General features: G+C 35.0%; 1 protein-coding gene across 1 annotated transcript in view; it reads right to left on the reverse strand.

The window, feature by feature from the left end:
• The window catches only part of LOC111161271 (collagen type IV alpha 5 chain), a 246,161-nt gene that overhangs the window by 97,450 nt on the left and 131,154 nt on the right, over positions 1-17,557 (reverse strand). Inside the window, exons 9-19 of the mRNA XM_022524848.1 lie at positions 16,962-17,042; positions 13,896-13,958; positions 11,820-11,855; positions 11,692-11,733; positions 11,447-11,539; positions 10,163-10,216; positions 10,010-10,066; positions 9,715-9,759; positions 7,921-7,974; positions 6,177-6,218; positions 3,621-3,753 (exon numbers count right to left, since the gene is read on the reverse strand). Coding sequence (XP_022380556.1) covers positions 3,621-3,753; positions 6,177-6,218; positions 7,921-7,974; positions 9,715-9,759; positions 10,010-10,066; positions 10,163-10,216; positions 11,447-11,539; positions 11,692-11,733; positions 11,820-11,855; positions 13,896-13,958; positions 16,962-17,042 — 700 coding nt within the window. The remainder of the gene's footprint in view (positions 1-3,620; positions 3,754-6,176; positions 6,219-7,920; positions 7,975-9,714; positions 9,760-10,009; positions 10,067-10,162; positions 10,217-11,446; positions 11,540-11,691; positions 11,734-11,819; positions 11,856-13,895; positions 13,959-16,961; positions 17,043-17,557) is intronic.

Here is a 17,557-nt window from a genome sequence, read left to right on the forward strand (position 1 = left end):
GGATATTTCATTTAGAATTTCCAATATATTGATGGAGTTTTACAGTTTTCTTGTAATTTAAAAAAATTTAATTGTATTTATGATAATAATACTTTATTGATATTATTTGTGCCTTCTCTTGTTTTTCTCTTGATCATATTTTTTTCTTATTTTTACCTTTATCAAGTTTTTCCTTCTATTTTGTTTGTGCTTATTTCAGATCTTATTATTTTTTCAAATTAGCTCATTTATGTTTAGTATCATTAATTTGTGATACATTAAGGTCACCACTTTGGCTATGCTTAATAAGTTTTGATATAAGGTTGTTTAGCATTTATTCATTTCCCTTTATTTCTTGCTTACCTCCAAAGTTACTTACATATGTTCATTTTAATATACAAATGTAAAGATATTTGGTGCTTTCTGCTGTTAATTTCTAACTTCATTTCACTGTGGTCACAGAGCATAGCCTGCAAAGAATTTTTTTAATTTTTTGAGAGGATTTAATCACCTTAATAACTATACACAGGGTAGCATAATAAGCCTGTTTTACAGATGAAGAAACTGAAACTCAGAGAGTGAATAACTTGGCTAAGATCTCCATGACAGGAAGTGGTTAAATCCAGGATATGAATGGAGATCAAGATCATGTAATTCCAGAGTCTTGGACCAAATGCTATGCCAGCTGACCTTAGTACTAACCAGAAAAAAAATTCTGGGTCAAGCTGATTGGATTTGCATGTTGAAGCATGGCATACATACCAAAAAGTGTAAGGGTATACAGTTTAATACATTATCCAAAAGGAACACATCTGGTAACCAGTACCCCCAAGAACTAGAACATCACCAACTCTCCAGGAGCCCCTTCATCTACCCATCCCAAGTCACTGCCCTCTCTTTCCTAAGGATAACAAATATTCTAACTTCTGAATTAGTTTTGCTTGTTTTTGAACTTCATTGCAATGAAATCATACAGAATGTACTCCTTTATGTTAGGCTTCTTTCATTATGTTTGTAAAGTTCCAATATTTTTGAATGTGGCTATAAGTTCATTTTTATTTCTGTATAGCATCCCATTATTTAAAAATAATTTTAAAAGATTTTTTTCAGGAGGCACCTGTTTGGCTCAGTCAGTTAAGTGTCCCACGCTTGGTTTCGGCTCAGGTTGTAATCTCATGGGTGGTGGGATCCAGGCACACACTGGGCTCAAGTTCAGTGGCACTTGCTCCAGTCTGCTCTAAGATTCTCTCCTGCCCCTCCCCAAACTTGCACCCCTGTGTGTCTGTGTGTGTGCAAATGTACACCTGCTCTCTCAATAATAAATAGATAAATCTTTTTAAAAATGAAAGATTTTTTCTGATCTAGGAGAGTAGATTTTTGTAAATGTTTCACATAAGTTTGAAAAGAATGTATATACTTTGCTGCACACAGCTTTTCTTTCTCCCACATATGCAGCTTGACAGTGTTGCTTAAATCATTTATATCCTGATTTATTTTTCACCTCCTTAATATGTTATCACTTGTAGTTTTTCAGTTTTTACTTTATATATTCAAAGCTGTATTTTTAGATGTATAAAGTTTCATGACATTTACATCATTGTGGTATAATCTGTCTATATCTATCCATATGAAATATCTCTCTTTGTAATGTACTTCTTGATTTGAATTCTATTTCATACTGTATTAGAATTGTTAAACCAGCTTTCTTTTAGATAGCACTTCCCTAATACCTTTCAACAGCTTTATTTTAAAAAATTATGTCCTTTTAACTTAAATGGGCCTATTATGCACAGTATATATTCGTATTTCAATTTTATTTTAGTTTTTGTCTTTTAATCAATGTTTAGTCCTTTCAAATTTATTGGAGTTGCTGATTTGTTTTTGACTTCTCGTCATCTTATATTTTATTTTCTATTTACCAAAGTTTGTCTGTGTCTGTTTTGTCCCAATTCTAAATTATATTATGTAAATCCAGATTTCTGGTTATTCTCTTTTCTCAAAGGATGTATAAGTCATGCATTTTACTTATAGTCTTCTCTAGTGGTTACTACTAAAATTCTGACCTATGTACTTAAACTTACATTTTTCTAAAAACTGAGAATTAATAATATTAGTATTCTCTCTTGCTAATAAGACAAAAAAACCTTATGATTGATTTCCCCCTCTTCTCTCTGCATCACCTCATCCTATGGTAACAATGTGTATAATCATAGTTCCACAAAATATCTTTCCTAACCATTCATTCTTATATTTCACCCATTCCCACCCCCAAGTTCATCCTGAATTCATTTCCCTCTTCTTAGACTAAACCCTCCAGTAACTACTTTAGAGACGTTCTGGAGGTGGGAAATTTTCTAAGTATCCTATCTTCACACTACAATAACAGTTTGATGTAATAAAGAATCCCAAATTCATAATTATTTTTCTTTATTACTCTGAAAATGCTCCAATATCTTCCTCTGACTCTCATTGCTTTGTAGGTGGTCTGCCTTTTCCCTCAGAGAGTTTTTAAGAGTTTCTTTTTATCCTTAAATTCTAAAATGTCCCTACAATATGTCATTATGTATTTGTGTATTATTATCTTACTCTTGCTTGGTAATTCATACACTTTCATAGGGACTCGTGTTTTCTTTCAATAAATAGAAGTTCTCAGTCATTAATTTTGCAAATATTGCCTGTTGTCCCATTCTCTCCTCGTCGAACTCCTGCATGGTAAATTTTAGAACTTCTAGGTTTATCCCTTGTCTCTTAATTTTTCTTTCATATGACCTAATCCTATAACTTTTTTGTTGCATCCTGAAAGAATTCCTTACCTGAATTTTCTAGACATAGTATGTGTTTAGTCTGCTACCTTGATATTAGAAATTCAAAGTGTATCCTTCGAAAGAAAAGAACCCACATTTATTCTTTCTCCTTGGGGGGATCACTGAGTATCACTCATCTCATTATGTTATTAATTCATTAGTCAAATTTTTGAAGGGTAGGGACCAATAATTTATTAAACATATATGTTTGCCAGGTGCTTTGCCAGATGCCTTTTCATATTTTACATAAATCCATATTATGTCTTCATTTTAGAGAACATCCAAATACACATGCTGGACAAGGGTGCTACTCAGTCTATGGCCAAATTAGAAATGCTCTACTGTATTATCTATCTCCAATAAGGGAATGATATAACACTCAGTGCTGAGCCCCCAAATTTTACTGCACAGCAAAATCACTATAAGGATTTCTACATAGATATATTTTTGGAATTCTAAGTGGATAGTGTCAATTACTATTTTAATACAGGAAATATTATAAAACTAGGCATTATTAGAATAGCATTCCCTTCCATAGCAGAATGAAAAACGTAATGATTCATTTTGGATCACAGAAACACTGGGTGCAGTTTATTAATAAAAGGTAGAAATTGTATTTTTGGGGTAAAAGGGAACTATCCAATGGATTTTTTTTTTTAAGTACAGGTGAGAAATTTGGCGAGAAAGGCTATAGTACGAGTTGAGAAGTATCCGTCAATTAAAAAATACGCATGTCTTCTACTGCCCTGCTCATCCTGAAACTAGTATGATAATACCAGACATGTGGATTAGGAAAGATGCTACAAACACAAGAACATTAAGTACAGTCTCTTTTACCTGGAGGTCCAGGAAGGCCAGGCAGACCCTGTATTCCAGGAAGTCCTCGCTCTCCTTTTTCTCCAGGCAAGCCGGGTAATCCAATGTTTCCTTTTTCTCCTACAGTTACACCAGTCCCAGGCCTAGGAATTACCTTTATTATGAAAGAAAAAAATAAAGGAACTCAAAGGGGAAGTGATTTGTTCTAAAAATAACCTATCAGCTACACACAATTACAGTGTCATCATTTTCACAAAGCTCTGCATGCAATTATCATCAAGACAAGTACACATATTATGAGCCACATTCCATATCACTCCTATCCTGCAACTGATTAGAAACTGTTAAATACCAGTAATAATATTACCACCCTCAGAGCCCTAGGCTTTTGAGCTAGAACTTTTTTTTTTGATGTCTCTTATCACATTCAGTTCATTCCAGTTACCTAAGCCTGATAATTCTTTACTGAAAATGTCTAATTCACCTCCTTCTTTCCTGTTGCTACAGCCACTATGCCCATCTTACACTTGGACTAACAAGCACCTCAGAGCTTCTTCCTTTCAATCCAATCTACTGCTAGGATATACTTCCTTAAAAATCAATTTCTCTGTGTTAGCTATCCTACTTAAGGACTCAAAATTGCTCACCACTTCTTACTATGTCTGATGCTACTTTTCACCATGGACTCTGTCAAATCTCTTCTCCTTTCCATACCTCTCTCACCTATTTCATCTCCTGTTATTTCTAGCAGTGAAGTTTTAGGAGAGTGAGGTCTATCTGGTTATAACCACTTCATGGATCTTGCACATTCCTGCCCTTTGCTTTGAATATGCCATTTCAAATATCTATAATGCCTTCTCCCAATCTTTCTCTTTATCAACCCACATTTCTTTCTTCCTCTAAAACAAAATGAAACAAACTCATCTCTTTTAGGAGGGATTTATTGATTAGAATCAACTGACTGATCACTCCTTTTCTCTTGGTCTTATTAGAATCTCACTGTCTAAAGAATTTCATGTTAAATAACTGAAATATAAAGAAATTAATCTCATAGAGCTATAATGATAATTAAGCTTTAGATTTAAGCAAATGTTGAGCTGGCATACAAATCAACACCTACTGCCAAAGTACAATATTTCATCCTGATTCTATTGGATAGAACTATTCAGACAAAAGGAGACTGAAAGTTGTGCGACCTGGAATGGAGATGATAGTTCAAAAGGGAAAGTGAGCTGCTGGATAGGAATACATTCACAAAATTTCCATTTCTGGGACAGCTGGGTGGCTCAGTTTGTTAAGCAGCTGCCTTCGGCTCAGGTTGTGACCCCAGGGTCCTGGGATCAAGTCCCACATCGGGCTCCTGGCTCAGCGGAGAGCCTGCTTCTCCCTCTCACTCTGCCTGCTGCTCTCCCTGCTTGTACTCTCCCTCTCTGCTAAATGAATAAATAAAATCTTTTTTAAAATTTCCATTTCTTCTGATATTTATCAAAATGTTATTATCTCAGGGGCACTTGGGGGGCTCAGTCAGATAAAGGCGTTGGCCTTTAGCTCAGGTCATGATCTCAGGGTTCTGCGACTGAGTCCCGCATTGGGCTCCCTGTTCAGCAGGGAGTCTGCTTCTCCCTCTTCCTCTGTCTCCCTTTCTCTCTCCATCCCTCATGAATAAATAAGTAAAATCTTTAAAAATGTTATTATCTAATTTTATAAAGGAACTATTTCTCAGAGAACTAAAATTCTGATTTTAAAATGAAAGTGAATAAAAACTGTCTAAGATCTTTAAGTATATCCTCATTAGATTTGTTAAGTACTAAGTATCAATATCTGAGACTTACTATGGACAGCAAGAATTAATGTTACCCAAACATCTGAATATATAGATGTTATGACACCTGCACCTTTACAGATTCAAGGCAGTATAAAACCAAGAGTCTTACCAAATTTTAACCAAACGAAAGCCAATATGTCAAACTGTAGTAATGATATTTTATTCATAATAAGATTGGAAATATATTTGACTTAAATTTCGTGGTGAATGCAAACACGACAAAATCTGCAAACCCCCTAATTATTCTTTCATAGAGCAGTTTCCTACATATGATTAAGAGCCCCCAGAAAGCACATACCCAAGGAAGAAAGATGTGTGAATCAGACAATCACTAACTGAGAAAACCTATTAAGACCAAATCCATCTTTCCAGAGCTCTGCAGGGGAAAGGGCCAATCCCTAGTTTCCCAAGTATCTTTTATTGAACCTTTATAAGCAACACTTGCACCACCTGCTGGTTACTTGAGAAATAACTTGGCATTCATGATGCAAAACAACCCAGTGCCATAATTTTGAACCTTTACTATGGAGAAGTAACATACAGGAAGAACAATACAAAGTCTTTGAGGTTAACATTACTGAAGTTTTTAGATGTAGACTTTTAAGCCAGTAGAAGTTACCAATGACTTGGAATTTTGTGTTCTATGAGGAAAAGGATAGGAATACTAAGGCACAAAAATAAGAATGCATTCATATAAATTTGCTAAATGAAGACTAAAAACAAAAACAAAAACAAAAAAAAACAAAACTTACAAGTCCAGGAGGCCCAGTTGGGCCAATGTCACCCTTCTGGCCCTGTTTAATATAAGTGTAAAGTAGATTAGTAAAAAAAAAAAATCACATAAAAACACCAATTTCCTTAAAAACATAGCAGATAACTAAGTTTCAGAAAGACCCAGGAATCCATAATAAAATATCTCCAAGAGAAACACAACTTAAGGCAATGAGACAGTATTAAAATAAGTCTGGGAAGACCCATGATGTTGTCTCAGATATTTCAATTAGTGACAGATACTTTAGAGCTGATGGACTTAACTGTAATCAGCAACAACTAATTAATTATAATTGCTTTGTGAGTTTCCTCTTAGAAACTAATGAAAGACAAATTCAGAGAAAAAACAGTTACTATAAACTAGTAGGTACAACAGCACGAAAAACACAGCATGCAACTGTTATTCTACTGGCTAAGACCCAAGATAGATGTCTTTCTCAACCCTGTTTTTGTTCTAGACTTGTTCATAGGAACTCTTCATCTATCTAAAAGCTTCATTTATTTAGTTTAAAGAGTTATTCTGTCCTATCACTTTACTTACTACTTGAAAAAAAAATCTTGTTGTCTGAGTATTTATTATGTTCCTTTATTCTGGCTGTGCCTCCTAGTCCAACCTTGAAGTTGATCTAGTTTAGAGATAAATCACCATTAAACATGCGCCCTCTGGGTACATTCAAGTTTGTAACACCTTTTCTTCCTTGCTTGCAAAAAAATGCTTTTCAATATTAGTTTTCATATAAGGCAGTTAGAGACCACAGAGATTAGAAAACTTGATATTTTGTGGTCTGCTATAAATAAGGGAAATGTGTGCTTTGTACATTTTTTCAAAGTCACTTTTAAAATAGATAACTAAATAAATGACTTCCAGTCAGGCTGTATAGCCAAATGAAAAAAAAAAGTGACAAAGAATTAGCCACAGACTTTCAGACAATGACTGCAAAGAGAATGGAAATGTTTAGTGGAGACATTCTAAATTCACAGCTACAAGCCTTTTTAGTATGAGGACCTCACTAATACAGAGCTGAATCCACTTTCTAAAAAACAAAAGTTTTGCCGATTCATGCTCAAAATGAAGGCACCAACTTTTCACAATGGAAATGCTAAAGTTAAACAATTCTTCATGTATTCCATCACATGGATTGTGATTTAGGACAATGAATGAAAGTTTAGAGGAAATGATACAAAACACCAAAAGATGAATAAAGAAGGTATGTTTTGAACACAAAAGCTAGTTATTAAGAAATTTTTCATTTAGAACTCAACCTTGGGAGCACCTGGGTGGCTCAGTTGGTTAAGCAACTGCCTTCGGCTCCTTGAGTCACAGGATCGGATTGAGTCCCACATCAGGTTCCCTGCTCAGTGGGGAGTCTGCTTTTCCCTCTGACCACTACCCTCTCGTGCCCTCTCTCTCTCTCAAATAAATAAAATAAAATAAATCTTTAAAAAAAACCTTGGGGGACGACTTGGTGGCTCAGTGGGTTAAGCCTCTGCCTTCGGCTCAGGTTGTGATCTCGGGGTCATGGGATCAAGCCCCCCATCGGGCTCTCTGCTCGGCAGGGAGCCTGCTTCCCCCTCTCTCTCTGCCTGCCTCTCTGCCTACTTGTGATCTCTGTCTGTCAAATAAATAAAATCATAAAAAAATTAAAAAATTAAAAAACCTTGGAAGAGAAAAGGATTATGTTAAGTAGAATAAAACCAGTCACTTCAAAGTATTAAAATTCTTACCTTTTCTCCATGCCTTCCTGGTTTACCGGGGTAACCAGGATCACCAGGCAAACCCTTTAAAATATAGAGATCAGGGTGACATCAGCAAAAATGGTAGAGTAAGCCCGGTGATGGGTATTTAGGAGGGCATGTATTGTGTGGAGCACTGGGTGTTATATGCAAACAATGAATCATGGAACACTACATCAAAAATAATTGACGACTGTATGGTGACTAACATAACATAATAAAAAAAAATGGTAGAGTCAAGATGTCCAAACGCCCTCTTCTCCATAAAAGCAACAAAGAACACTGGCAAAAAATGGTCAGAGTCAACTTTTTTAGAACACTAGAAATTAACCAAAGGCTTGTAGCAATCCAGGAAGTATTTGTTGGGGAAAACAAAATGACTTAATCTTGGTAAGATCACAGAGCTTTGTGACATTTTAACTTGCTCTAGTTCCAACACCCTTCCTCAGCCCCATGGTATCCTTGAAAACCAACAGTTCACAATCAAGGTGAAAACCAGCAGCGTAGCAGCAAATGGAAGGGAAAGAACTAGGATGGAGCTTCTTCAAGTACCTATTCCCAAAGAGTTGTCATTTTTTGACCTGTCTGGTGACTATCTTTATTTGACCTGACTTGAGTTTTGCCAGTGAAAACAGAGAACAGTCTTTTTCCTGAAGATATCTGTCAAAACCAATCAGAGGTAATTATTGATTATCATGGCAGCCTAAACCATGAAACAAAGACCAATCTGTCAGGAGCTAAGGCCCTGAATGTGCCTCCCCTTAAACCATTTTATGTTAAAGTAATTTGTGATTATAGAGTTTACAAATTGAGGACTGCCTATTTGGCAAAATCATCTGGAAACCAATTTATCTGATTTTAAGACTTCCAACTTCTAATCTTGTTAAGAATTACTGCTTTCCTTCAGAATGGTCTCCAAAATTTCATCAAATTTTCTGTTCTTGAAACCTTTTTTTTTTATTATGTTATGTTAGTCACCGCAGAAAACCTCTTTTAACATCTATTGTGCATACTCTTGATACTAAGGCTGCTTGAAATAATATTCCTAGACTTGCATGTTTTTATTTTCTACTTTATTTTGTAGTAATTATCTGTCAAAACTTTTATTGAAAAAAAAAACTTATGTTCACACAAAATACTGTATGTGAAATGTTTTGAGCAGTTTCATTCATAATGGCCCAAACTGGAAACAACCAAAATATCCTCCCCTGGACAAATGGATAAACAAATCTTGATACATCCCTACAAACAAATACTTCTCAGCGATAAAAGGAATGAACTATTGATAAAGAGTACAATGTATTATGCTATGTGAAAGAATCCTGATTCAGAAAGCTATATACAATATGACTACACTTAAATGACAATCTGGAATTAGGAATATCATAGGGATAGAAAATACATCAAATGCTGCCAGGGGCTTTGGGTGGTAAGGGAGAAGATGACTACAAAAGAATGTTGGGGGAACTTTTGAAGGTTATGGAACTGTTTTTGATTTTAAAGCTGATTATACAACTGTATGTGTTTGCCAAAATACACAGAACTGTACACTGAAAATGGCTCATTTTACTGTATACATGCTATATCTCAATAAATCTGACTTAAAAATCTGAACTTTGTTTTTTAACAAAGAAATTTTAAGTTTGTATTCAAAAGAGAAGGTATAATTTTCAGTCATAATAACTATTTCCAAACCCAAGCCTGTTTGCCATCCTGCGTCTCTAGAACCACATACAAATGTTATTTTGGGGGGTGAGGTGAAGGGGACAGGCTTTATCTACTCACTGGAATTCCTGGTTGGCCATCCTCTCCATCTTTGCCGGGTTTACCCTATAAGATTAAAAGAAATGCAAGAATATAAATTTGTTATTTAGGAAGTATGAGATTAAAGAACATAACAAACTTTATCCCTGCCTTGGACTATTAAGTAAACTTTTCAGACTTTGCTATTACAATAAATAAATGAATATGATATTCTGAGACAAAGATAATAGGAATTAAGAGGAAAGAATAAAATTACACACACACAAACACATATTTAAAATTTTTTCCAAAGAGAATTAGTGGTCATAGTACTTACTCTTTTGCCAGGCTCTCCTTGCTCACCCTTCTCACCTTTCACACCACCTGGAGGCCCCTGTACACACAAAAGTGGTTTAACACTGGTTCATGGAGTGCTATGTATCAATACTAATTTACATTAAATGACATTAAAGAATTTTAGGTGACTTACTGGAGGACCACGTATCCCTGGAGGTCCAGGAGGCCCTCGGTCACCAGGAAGTCCCTACGCAGTAGTAGGGGAAAGGAAAGCAACATTAATACTAGAGCTAGCTAAGAATACTTTTAACAAACTGAACTATAGACTCATGTAGTATAACCAAAGATAATAGGATGTTTCTAATTCAAAGTTGAAATCTGCTAGGCAAAAGAACCAAGAGCCATCTTTGGTTAATTCAGTTCATTTCTAATGTATGTACAAGCTGAGTTTTGAGGTAAATAAAAAGACAACACTTGAAATGAAATTATTAATGATACATTTTATGAAAAGCAAGAATACCTAAAACTAGGAGATATAGGGTCTATATAACACACATACATTTTGGCAGAGAATTAAATGACCCAATCCATATTGAAGGTAGAGTTTCAGTACAATTTGTCCTTAATTCTTAACTTTATTATTAGCATTTAAGTGAAACAACAATGTACACACTTTGTTCAAGGGTGGGTCACTGTGCTATAAAAGATATGTATGATCTCATCTATTCTATAGAAGCAAGGTATCAGATAATTATTTCTAAACATGACAATGGTTTATAATAGCATCTTTCTCTTTGTATATCAGTGAACTATAGAGAAGATAGTCATCTAAGACAATGACCATCGACCTTACCATGACCTAATTTTGTACATGAATGCATTATTCATAATAGCCAAAAATGCAAACAATACAAATGTTCATCAACTGATAAAGGGATAAATAATATGTGGAATATTCACACAAGGGAACATTATTCAGCCATAAAAAGAAATGAAGTACTGATACATGCTACAATATGGAAGAACGTGAAAACATACTAAGTAGAAGAAGCCAGACACAGAAGACCATATACTGTATGATTCTATTTATGTGAAGTGATCAGAGTCAAGAAATCTACAGAGCCAAAAAGTAGATTAGTGGTTGCCTAGGGCTGAGAGTTTGGGGAGAAATGAAGAGTAACAACAAATATGTATGGGGTTTGGAGGGTGGCTGATGAGAATGTTCTAAAATTAGATTGTAGTCATGGTTTCACTACCCTGTGAATACACAAAAAAGAATGGAATTGTACACTTTAAATGGGTGAACTGTATGGTATGTAAATTATATTTCAATAAAGCTCTTTAAAAATTTAATTATCTCAAACTCTTGTTATTTTTAAAGTACCTTCCATATAATTATATTCCAGCTTATAATGCATTTTAATGGAATGCTGCTTTTATAGCAAAATGTTCATTGATTTCCTCTCTACATACTCACCTGATCTCCTTTCTGAAACTCTACATCAGTTGGTCTTTTCTGCTCACTGATCTGCCCAGGTGGCCCAGGGGGGCCCTGAAGACCTTGCTCACCCTGTTTGTAAGATTTAATAAGAAAGTAATATTTCGTAATTTACACAGACAATAATATAAAATGTAAGCTAAGTCAATTGCAAAAAGACAAGCTCAAATCATGAGGAAAGGATAAAATTGAGGGCTGCATAATCAACATTTTTCTATACTCACCTTTTCACCCTTGGGTCCCTGGAAATTTAAGCCCATATTCCCCTGAAGAGAGAGGTTTTAGTTTAAAATCTCATTGACACTAACAGAAAGAATTCACACCAAATAAAATGCACATAAAAGAAAATTACCTTTGGTCCTGGAAGTCCTGGTGGACCAGGAGGGCCCTAAGAAGAGAAGACACAGGGGAAAAAAGGATATATTAATAAGTTTATTTAAAAAATTATTCAGTTTCAAAATCATTATTTGGTTTCATAAAAAAAAGAGGACTGAAAAAGCCCTTCAAAATAATATTTTCCTGTTTTTTTCTCAGATTTAAATTGATTTTAACAAGCCAAATGAATGTGGAGACTTCCTGTGACAGCAAACAAGTGGGTAGGGGAAGAAATACAAGGATATATAGAGGCAGGGAGGTAACACAAGTGCCAAAAATCAATACAAAAGTTAACTGCAACAAACATATCAAATTTCTCATATCAGAATTACAGGTAAATAATTTTGGTGTCTTAAGGAAATTAAATCTCTAGTTCTAAAAGCATCCATTTACTTTGTTAGTTCAGTTTTAATTTTATGTGGCCTTTGAAATGTTTCAAGGCTTGAAAAGTTAAACAGGCATTTGTTTGCCCTAGTATATCACCTCTTTGATCTCAATGGACCTATTCATTTACATACTGTACTCTGGTGGCATTTCTAAGACCTTGCTTCACCTGTTGAATCAGGGTTAATTGAAGGAACATTCAGAAATGCAGAGTGAATCAGTTATATAGCCACAAGAGTTGAGGAAATTCAAGATGTAACAACACACCCAGGGTATACTGATGTTGTAACAACAGAGTTAGGAAAAAGTGCCATAGTCCAGAGTCTCATGCTTTGCAAGATGTCTACCACCAAAACAGACTAAACAAAGGGGTTTTCTAATCCTCTCATAGATATTTCCAGGAAAGCAGAAATCAGTCTTTCTGGTAGATTCTTTTAGTATTTACCAAATGTTATTTCCTTCATTCAAGAATAGAGAACCAATTATCACAAGCAAAACTGTGCAATCTATAAAGGTATAATGAAAACTGTCACTTAAATATATGGTAGATGAGAGATGGAGAGGCACATGAAAAATTACTTTGACTGAAGTCCAATTTTCTTGCCCTTTTAAGAAGCAAAGTTCTAAGTCCAAAACATGACTTGAATGAAATCAAAGTATTTCAGGTGCAAAAATACTCAGAATTTAATTACAGTAGAAAGTATGAGTGACCACAGAAGTAGTAAAGAAAACTAGCTGCGTAGTCAAGCTCTTTAGACGTTTTTGCTTCTTTTCTAGGATACACAAATCCTTATCCCATTGCAGAGTGACTCATTACCCTCACCAATCCGACTGTTTTGTCACAGGCCCCTCAGAAATGAGAGCCAATTTTTTTTTCTGAATACCCATTTTTGTTCCTCTTAAACAGAAAACTGCAGTTTGAAGAAACACATTTCATCAAGTGACTAGAGAACTGCCCTAGAAGACTTAATGCAATGGCTAGAATCAGCTTCAACACTGACACATCAAGAGGTAACCAATGAAATATTTTATTTAAAATCTTTCCTTTTATGTACCTCATTTTTCCACATCTATAAAATGAAGCTATAACTTAGCATGTATATCGTTTACCATAGCATTTTAAAATATCCTATAAATTAAAAAAAGAAATGTTTAGTGGCACCTGGGTGGCTCAGTCCATTAAGCAACTGCCTTCGGCTCTAGTCATGATCTTGGACTCCCAGGATCGAGCCCCTTGTCGGCTCCCTGCTCAGGGGGAGGTTTGCTTCTCCTTCTGCCTCTCCCCCAGCTTGTGCACTCGCTCTCTCTCTCTCTAAGTAAATAAGTAATATTTAAAAAATAAAAATAGGGTGTCTGGGTGGCTCAGTTGGTTAAGTGTCTGCCTTTGGCTCAGGTCATGATCCCAGAGTCCTGGGATCAAGCCCCTCATCAGGCTTTCTGCCCAGTGGGGAGCCTGCTTCTCCCTCTCTCTCTGCCTGCTGCTCTTCCTACTTGTGCTCTCTTTCTATGTCAAATGGGTGAATAAAATCTTTAAAAAATAAAATAAAATAAAAATATAGATTGTAAACATTGAAAATACATTATACTTTCAAGTAGTAGAAATAATATTACTATTCCTGAGAGAAATTTTTTTAAAGTAGGAGAAATGAAATTACAGAAGCAAGCTTACCATCAAACCTGGTGGTCCTGGGGGACCAATTGGCCCTGGTAAACCAATGGGACCAGCTGGGCCCTGTTATAAAGGAAGTAAAGAAAAGGATGAAAAAAAACCCTCTCACTGTATCAAGCAAAGAACTAAATGAATGAAATTTTAACTTAAGTAATTGTCAGAATTTGGTTATACAATTCTACAATTCTGCAGTATTATAAGCAGAATTTTAAAATGTATAAGAATAAAAGGATTGAGTAACTATAAAGAATTTCAACTAAAAAAATGGCTACAGCTTTTACAAAAAGTTTTAGAAAACTTTTTACTTTTACAGTGGCAGATAACAAACAGAGGACAAACACATATAAGGAAGTTTTATAAAATAAAGTGATAAAGATGGGTGTTTAGTGGGCTTTTATGCCAGAAATGGGAAGAGAAGGACTACTAGTTTCCAGGTGGCTTTTCTATTTTAAAGTAAAAAATAACTATGTATTTACCCAAAGAAAATGAAAACACTAATTTGAAAATATATATGCACCCCTATGCTTATTGCAGCATTATTTATAATAGCCAAGATATGGAAGTAACTCAAGTGTCCAACCATAGCTGAATGGATAAAGATGTGTTGTGTGCATGCATGCACCCATGTGTGCACACACACTAGATTACTCAGGCATAAAAAAGAATAAAATCTTGCCATTTGCTGTAACAACATGGATAGATCTAGAGGGTATAGTGCTAAGTAAAATGAGTTAGAGAAAGATAAATACTCCAGGATTTCAGTCATTATGTGGAGTTCAAATTAAGAATTTAATCAAACAGAAAAATTAAAGAGACAATAAAAAAAGAACAGATTCTTAAAGAGAACAAACTGATGGTGCCAGAGAGGACACAGATGAGGGACTGGGTGAAATAAGTGACACAGATGAAGAGTACACTTATTGTGATAAATACAGAATTGTGGAATCATTATATTGTACACCTGCAATGAATATAACACTGTATGTTAATAATACTAGAATAAAACATTTTTTTTAAATTTCAAAGGATGTAAAAAATTAATGAAATTAAAAAATAAATAAGATTAAAGACAAGGAAGTGAGAATAACTGAGACAACAAATAAGGGAATGATGTAACTCTTGTGGAACACAATTTGGCGTCTTAAAAAGCTGAAAATTTGACTTCAGTGAAATCCAGCAATTCCATATCTAGGTATAAATCCTGGATTATTTTGTAATTTAAAAAAATTCCTGGGGACGCCTGGGTGGCTCAGTTGGTTAAGCAGCTGCCTTCAGCTCAGGTCATGATCCCAGCGTCCTGGGATCGAGTCCCACGTCGGGCTCCTTGCTCGTCAGGGAGCCTGCTTCTCCCTCTGCCTCTGCCTGCCATTCTGTCTGCCTGTGCTCGCTCTCTCTCCCTCTCTCTCTCTCTGACAAATAAATAAATAAAATCTTAAAAAAAAATAAAAATAAAAAAAAAAAATTCCTGAACAACCAAATATTTAATAATAGGAGATCAGAGAAACAAACTGTAGTATGTTCACACAGTGTTAGTCATATGGAAGTGAAACTGAAATAACACAGTCACATACAATAATATGGATATATCTTAATATATCAGATTGGAAGGGGAGACGAACCATGAGAGACTGTGGACTCTGGGAAACAAACTGAGGGTTTTGAAGGGGCGGGGGGGGGGGGATAGGTGAGCCTGGTGGTGGTTATTAAGGAGGGCACGTATTTCATGGAGCACTGGGTATGGTGCATAAACAATGAATTCTGGAATACTGAAAAAATAAAGTTAAAAATATATATATCAAATAGAAAAAGTTACAGAAAACTATATAAATTTTTATGTTATTTTAAAAGGAAAATTAAACACTCTAGAGATACATGTATTTATGACAAAACTATCTTTAAGAAACAACAGAAAACTCAAAATGGTACTTCTATCTTGGTAGAATGCAGAAGGCTGTGACTGTCAAGGAAACCCCAGGTTGATTCAAAATTATTTGAAATGTTCTCATTCTTAAATGTTATTTTGGATTCATAGATGTTCATTTGGTAGCTATGCTTCATAACATACATATATTTTGTATGTATTCTGCTACATTTTCAAATATTACATAACTAAAAATTATAAGGGATAAAGGGCAAGATTGAGACTACTTACGAGCACATGGATGGGTTTTGTCAAGCATGGAATGAGTTGGTAGTTAATGAAAAAATTCCCCAACACTGTATCTCACTAATCAAATATTAGAAAGTACTGATATTTTTTGGCAAAGGGATCAATCTTTGTGAAATATAAACCTCAAGAAATTGACTACCTGATCTATAAATACTCAAAAAGATGTTGCTCTCTTTATGCATGTTATCTATAGACTAGCATAACTTTTTTTCTTAAGATTATACTTGATGGGGGTGCCTGGGTGGTTCAGTCACTGAGCATCTGCCTTCAGCTCAGGTCATGATCCCAGTGTCCTGGGATCAAGCCGCAGGTCGGGCTCCCTGCTCCAGGGGAAGCTTGCTTCTCTCTCTCCTACTCCCCCTACCTCTGTTCCCTCTCTTGCTGTGTCTCTTTCTGTCAAATAAATAAATAAAATCTTTAAATAAAAGATTATACTTGATGTTCAGCATGCAATAAATTTTATTCCTTCAGCCTTCAAAATATGTTCATATGTTATACATAACTGTGTTACAAATGATGTCTTCTAATATCTTAAATGAGAGTCCTACAATTTTTATTTTTAATCAGACCATTTACAGTTATCAGGACTACTCCTACCACCTACTGATCCTCAGAGCAGAAGAAAAAGAATACGGAAGTGTCTTTCTGCTGCCAAACCCCAAAACAAAAATTTCCATGGAAACTGGATAGAAAGATAAAAGAACAAAGCAGTCCTTTATAAAATTCTCCTTGGTCCAGATTACTTTTATTTTCAGGTATGAGGTACATGCAATGTCTATCAAACTTCAGATAATTTCCGTAACTAAAATAGAGGGAACTAAAGACTGAAGGGAAAAAAATGATACTGTGATCTGATTTAATTAATAAAGAAAAGAAGAAAATCACTGGATACTTACTTGTATTCCAGGAGGACCTGGATATCCCAGATTACCCTTTGGTCCTGGCAGTGATGACATAATTATACTGCCTGGTTCTCCCTGAAAGAAATCATCAGTGGAAGTTGTAACAGTTATGACACATGAAAACGGGCAAGAGCACAAAAAAAAAAATCTGAAAATTAAATCTGTCATATAAATGTTCTGAAGATTAGGCTATCTCAGTAATTAACATGAATAAATTTACCTTTTAAAGGGAAATGGGGAAGTGGCCAGAATACACTGTAGTATAACCGATTTATTAAAAGCCTGTGGTACCTTCAGTTACTCATTCATTAAAAAACATTTATTAATTATTACTATTTTCCAAGAACTGTTAGGCTCTGAATATTCAGTAGTGAAGGAGATAAACAAGACCTCTGTCCTCATGGTGATATCAATGTACTGGCTTTGAAATGCAGATCATAACATGTAAACAAGATGACAAAAGGTTCAGTTAAAGGCTATGGAGAAAAATAACATGGTACATGATAAAGAAAGTGGAGAACTGAAAAGAAGTGATAATTACGTGACATGATAGAGGCACTAATTATTGTTATAATGGCAACCATAATATA

Source organism: Enhydra lutris, unplaced genomic scaffold (assembly GCF_002288905.1).
Source record: "Enhydra lutris kenyoni isolate GAN:26980312 unplaced genomic scaffold, ASM228890v2 scaffoldscaffold83, whole genome shotgun sequence".
Lineage (NCBI taxonomy): Eukaryota > Metazoa > Chordata > Mammalia > Carnivora > Mustelidae > Enhydra > Enhydra lutris.